This window comes from Macaca mulatta, chromosome 16 (genome assembly GCF_049350105.2).
Source record: "Macaca mulatta isolate MMU2019108-1 chromosome 16, T2T-MMU8v2.0, whole genome shotgun sequence".
Classification (NCBI taxonomy): Eukaryota; Metazoa; Chordata; class Mammalia; order Primates; family Cercopithecidae; genus Macaca; species Macaca mulatta.
Window position 1 is genome coordinate 50,365,058 of NC_133421.1, and position 6,000 is coordinate 50,371,057.

Genomic DNA, 6,000 nt, shown 5'->3' on the forward strand with positions numbered 1-6,000 from the left:
ATTATCCCAGCACTTTGGGAGGCCAAGGCAAAGGATTGCTTGAGCCCAGGAATTCGAGACTAGCCTGGGCAACATAGTGAAGCCCCATCTCTACAAAAAATACAAAAATTAGCCAGGTGTGGTGGCTCATGGCCGTAGTCCCAACTACTCAGGATGCTGAGGTGGGAGGATGGCTTGAGCCCAGTAGGTCAAGGCTGCAGTGACCTGTGACAGTGCCACTGACCTCCAGCAAAAACCCTGTCTCTTCAAAAAACAAAAACCTTATTAATTTTTCAAAAGGTAGGAGATAATGAAGTCAGGAGATATATTATCATGGAAGAGGCTGTAGTTATTTGCGCTCTGCAATTAATCAGCTGGAGCACACAGTCATATTAGCTAAGCAAGCTTAACTTTAGGCATGACATAGCAATCCAAAACACAGAGGGCTGAATTTTCAATTTGCAAATCTGCTTTATATTCAAAATCTTCAAATTATTTGAGAAGAAAATGGCTTCATTCAAGTATCTGCTGAAACTGAGCCAGTTACAAAACAGACATGTATTAAATTTGTCTTCAATAAGTGACAAGGTTGGGTTCCAATCTCTGGCATCATTTAACAATTCTTGTCTCCTCTTTAAAAGAAATGAAAAGCTATTACTCGAACCACCACAAGATTTAGTAGTGAGCTATACATCTGCCATGGAAAATAAACAGCAGCTGTACTTGATTCTTTGTGTGGTTTATAAACATTTGTCTGCAGAAAGATATTTCAGATGCAGCTTAGTATGAAAACAAGCCCGCGTTTTCCCCTCACACTTAAGAACAGCACTTTCTCAACTCTCCACATTCATTTGCCACCCCACTTTAACAAAAATAACTAAAGCAATTAAACTTGGATTGATTAAAAAAAAATCCACTTTGTTATTTAACGTTTTTAACCTTCTGTAAAAGTGTTTTTATTATTGGCATAAATATATTTATATATATATGCCAAGATATGCCAAGGTATATTCCATTACTTCAGATGAGTTATTTGAAAATTATAGATGACTGAAGAAAGTGCATTATTTGACTCATTTTATGGGTAAAGATTTATTATTCTTTACATTTCAAGCCTTAAAGGAAAATAAGTCCTTGCTAGTGCAAACATGGTAATACCTGCAAAGAAATATGAAATTATGTTACTTATAGCCTGAATATTAAAACCTTTTATTAACAAAACTCTTTTATGTATGTTATACCAATGGGGGAATGTAAATAAAAATGGTCTTCAATGGTAAAGTGTCTAATAAGTCACTGATATTAGTGTCATGTCAAACCACTGCATTCTCTGTCATTATGGAATTAGCCCTTCAGACGATAGAGCTGAGGCAGGTTTCTTTAAGGGGATATTTGGGAAGAAAGCAAATTAATAGGAATAAATTGTTTCAGCTACAGTAAAAATCAGGATTGGTGACACAGGAAAATCAAAAGCTCTGAAGAGGTTTAATTCAGTGAAGCCTTCCAATGGTCACCTGCCTAGGCCAGCGATTGGCATGCTGCCAGATGAGACAACAATATGTTGCCTCCAGGATAAGGAACCATGGGAAAGAACTCTAGAACTTACTAAAGGGAAGCCAGTTACAGACCAAATAGCCCCGCAGGTCTCAGAGCAGCTGTGCTCTGTCCCCAGGGCTCTGTTCAATTCCATGCGATCCTGAGGAAGATATTCAAAACTACCTGCTACTACTCGAGAAGACTAGAAGATAACCTCTGTATCACTCTTTCCTACCTTCTAGAACCAAAGAGGGGTTAAGAGCCACAACATCCCCAAAGAAATAAAAAAAGTGGGAAGGGGAGGCGAGTTTCCTTAGGGAGCTCGACCCCACACACTCTGAGATTGACATCGTTCTGAGAAATGCGTTCTCCCATTCTACCCTCGTTTCGTTCTTTCAGTGACCTTCTGTCCCTACTGCCTCAAGGAAGGCAAGAGACAAGCCACCGCCTCACCACCACCCCCAACCCCCACCACCGGAGAAGGTGCCTTTCTCAGTTGAGAGCCGCAGAGGGAGGAAAAAAAAAAGGTTGCTCCTCCCCAACCCACCCGCCCCACAACTCCTGGGTGCAGACACGAAGAGGGAAAGAGGAGAGCAATGGAAGGTGACAGCCCCGCACTGGCCCAGGGGATAAGAATCCTTGCTCTGGTAGAAACAAGAGAGAATCCCCCCTCCCACTCCCCTACCCAAATGAATGAACTGAACAAAATGGGGAGGAGAGAGTTTGTACGCGCAGTTCTGGCCATCCAGGAAGCAAGATCGAGAGGCCTTTGGATCCAGGCCTGGTCTTTGCAGCCCTTTGCACCCCAACTCCTGTCCTTTCATCCAAGCCCCACATCATTTAACAGTTTAAGCTTTCTAAGATAGTGCCCCCTCCTCCACCTACCCCAAAGACCGACAACCCCCCCACCCCTCCAGCTCCGATCCTGCTCGGGGCCCAGACTCCAGCTTCTTCCACTATTCCTACCACCTTCTCCACAGCCCTCACCAGCCCGGGCCCGGCCGCACCTGGAGATGCTCCTGAAAACGAATTGGCAGAATCTGGGCCATGGCGCTGTCGGGGGGAATGGTCTCCTCCTGTCACTGGGGCTGCGGGGCAGTGGCTGCCCGGGCTCTCCGAGGGAGAGGAGGAGAAGGGGAGGGGGGAGGCTGGGCTCAGCAGGATCCTCTCCGGGGACGCAGGAAACTGGCACGCAGACGAAAGAGCTCGGGTCGGGGGCGGAGGCTCCACGGGCCAGGAGAGCCGCAATGGCGGAACCGGGCGCAGCGCAGACTCCGGAAACGGCTGAGCCCAGCGGAAGGATCCCGGCGACAGAACTCCGCCCAGTCGCCTCACCCCCTCCGCCTTATGTACCCCTCCACGGAGCGGTGCGTGCGGCGGGTGCAGGAATTCCGGGCGCTGTGCGCCCGGAGCCTCTCTTCTGACGCCACACGGGGGGCAACAGAGGAACCGGAGGGACTACTTTTTTAGACTCATCACTTTCGCCAATCTTCTTTTTCTACCCCCACTTTTTTTTTTTTTTTTTTGCATTTTGCCACATCATGCGACTCGGAGCGACCGACGTCACTTCCGTGGGCGCTTTAGGTCCCACCCACGTACTTCCAGGTGCACGTGATACTGATGGGGAAGGGTCGGCTGATTGCTGCCAGAATGGAGAGCGCGTTTTAAGGAAATGCGGCGTCTCCTGGGAGTGAAGTGGCTGTTGGGCCACCTTGAGGCATGACGGGTGCCGCTTCCTTCCCCTGCGACCCCTGCCTGTTTGGACTGAGCCCCTTACAGGAGGACGTGGCGGGGGCAGACGGGGGCAGCCTCCCGCCCTCTCCGTGACTCAGGGAAACGGCCTCGCCGCAGAGCGCTCCCTCGGCAGCTGGCTGCAGCACTCCTCCCCCGCCGGGCTTCAGAGTGGGTGGTTTCCTACAGCCTAGGGAGGGGGCCTGAAACGGGGTTTAAAATCCTCCCTGCCCTCACACACGCCCTTCTGACGGTTGGAGAACCTGACGCGCGGATTCTAACTAGAACCGGCACTCTCTTCGGGTGTTAGATAATTAGCTCAAAGGACAGCGAAGGCCATTTATGATGTGTCTCAAGCTGGCCTTATGACAGCTTCTCTTAACGTTTCTGCGGACATTTTGGCGGGCGGACATGTGTCAGCCTAGCTCAGTAATCAGTTTCGTTAAAGAATTCGAGTATCAGAACGTACAAGGATTGGACTCAAATTCTAGCAGGAGGATTTTTAGCCACATCAAATAATTTATGTCTCAGAGATTTAGATAATTAGGGTAAGGATGCTTGGTAAAGCCTGAAGGTTCCTGGAGGAAAGAGATGAACTGTTAGTCGTGCATTTCCGTGGGACCACCTCAACATAGGTTCCTGTAGGTTAGCAGTGTAGAAATGCAGCGCTTCAAAGCCGGAGCATCATGTCTTCAAAGAGCATGGAGGTATCAACGGCATTCATTGTCGATTAATAATAACCTTCCCAGTACTTTCTTGCTAAAGTATAAGCCATAATATTTCATAATCGCACCAATACAAAAAAGGATGAAAGACTTTAATTCTGTGCCTTTTATCTTTGTAAGAGAGGTGATTCCCCACCCTCCCCCGAAAGAGAAAAGCTCAAGTCCACAGTAATTATTTTTAGTGCCCTTTTCAGTTAAAGGACATAAAACCCTACTGGGTAGACAGTAATTTTGTGTGCTAAGTTTGAGTTAGGGTGAGAAGTTTGCCAATCAGTTGCTTTTAGTGTTTTTCTCTTTTACTTAACTGTCTCATACTGAGCACGAGAGAAGAATCTGGCAGGTAACAGGGCAAAGATTGTTCTGCAAAGAAAAGTCTTACCACCATGTTGTAAGAGTGAATATTTATAGTTGCAAAATATCTTTTTGTATTGTTAAGCTAAATACACGAAGATCCTCTGTGTTCCGCAACGTTTGAAATGAAATGCCAGTCTGATAGTAACTGCTTTAAACCCTTTTTGGAAGTAGACAAATTCTAAATTAAAATTCTAAGGGAGTAATTGTTTTATTACAGTAATTTAATAGCTTGATCAAGTTACATTTTCAGTCTCAGAATCTGGAGATACAAGAGCCATATCATGAATGGGCCACCAAAATTTAATTTATTAATGTGTCTGGTATTTTCATACAGACCCTGTAACTTTAGAATCCCAAAAGCAGTTGATTTTAGCTATTGGGTGTGGAGTATCTAACCAAAAAGTGCACTGAGGTCGTTAGTGACTGTTAGGTCATCACACACAGAAATTACATTGTTTTGAGAAATAATTTAGGAAAAGGGAAAATAGATTGTTATCCTGGATCATTTTGAAATGATCTTCAAATTAATCCAAAAATTTTCAAGAGAAAAAAAAACCCTATGCCTTTTTAAAGATGAATAATTTGAGTAGGGTAATAAGAGATTTTTTTTTTGTAATGGGAGTCTGCTGTTCTTGGTAACAGTATAAAGGCAGTTTCACTGGTTTCACTGGTTTAGTTACCTAAGCAATACCTGAATGGTGCTGTTTTCAGACATTACCTTAAGTTAGAGGGGAGAACAGATAACCTAATAGACCAGGAAGCAAATTCTACCCAGAATGTTTTTTTCTATGATACAGTATGACATAGTCTTTTAATAAGACAATGCTATGAATGATCACCCTAGCTTTTGGTTTCAGAAAATGTTTTAACAAGGTAGCCATGTTAATAAATGGTGAAGTTAAAGCTATTTTTGTTGGAATGCTCATCAACAGTAGGTCCCTATCATGAGTCACAGCAAGTGCCATTAGCAAAAACTACATTGCTTCGTCTGTTGAGGACTGCTAGTTTCTCAAAACCTATACAAGAAACCTGTATTGTGTCACTAATTTTAATGTTATGCCAACAACTAGGATATATATATATATATCCTAGAATGACACCTCAAAACAAACAAACAAAAAACCAACCTCTTTCACTGTAGGATTTCTCCATAGCTGTTCATCTTCAAGCAGCCCTGGCACTAATGCCCCTGCCTTTTAAAAACTTGACCTTTTAAAAACAGCCTGAATTCACTGCACTGCAAATGTCACAAAGAAAAGGCATATCTCACATACTCAGAAATTAATTTTAAAGCGGAACTTTAACCCACGGTACCAAATGTTTACAATTCAGATTCTAATAAAGCCAGAAAGGACATACTTTAGTATTATCCAAGTAAGATACTTAGTTTTGCCCTTTAAACAGCAGCTTTGAAGCATCTCAACCCCCCTGAGGCCACTGATATGAATCCCAGTAGGATTAGACTGGCTAGGTCTTTATCTTTTCATGCAAGATGAAGAGCAGCCTATCAAATGCCTGTAAACAAATATACAAGTCACTGACTATCGGCAAGGCTCCCCACTCCAAAATGAAAAAAATGAAAGCAGCATTTACAAAGCAGGAACAATATTTATTTATTTATTTAAGATGGAGTTTTGCTGTTGACACCCAGGCCGGAGTGCAATGGCGTGATCTT

The 6,000-nt window shown here is 44.1% G+C and overlaps 1 protein-coding gene across 9 annotated transcripts in view; it reads right to left on the reverse strand.

Moving 5' to 3' along the window:
• CLTC (clathrin heavy chain) overlaps nt 1-2,801 on the reverse strand; it is a 75,412-nt gene extending 72,611 nt beyond the window's left edge. For all 9 annotated transcript variants that reach the window (XR_013406380.1, XR_013406381.1, XR_013406382.1 and 6 more), the window contains exon 1: nt 2,523-2,801. Coding sequence is in view for 5 of the 9 variants with exons in the window: in XM_015119981.3 (XP_014975467.1) it covers nt 2,523-2,564 (42 nt within the window). In the remaining 4 variants the exon portion in view is untranslated. The remainder of the gene's footprint in view (nt 1-2,522) is intronic.
• Between the last annotated feature and the right edge of the window lie 3,199 nt (nt 2,802-6,000).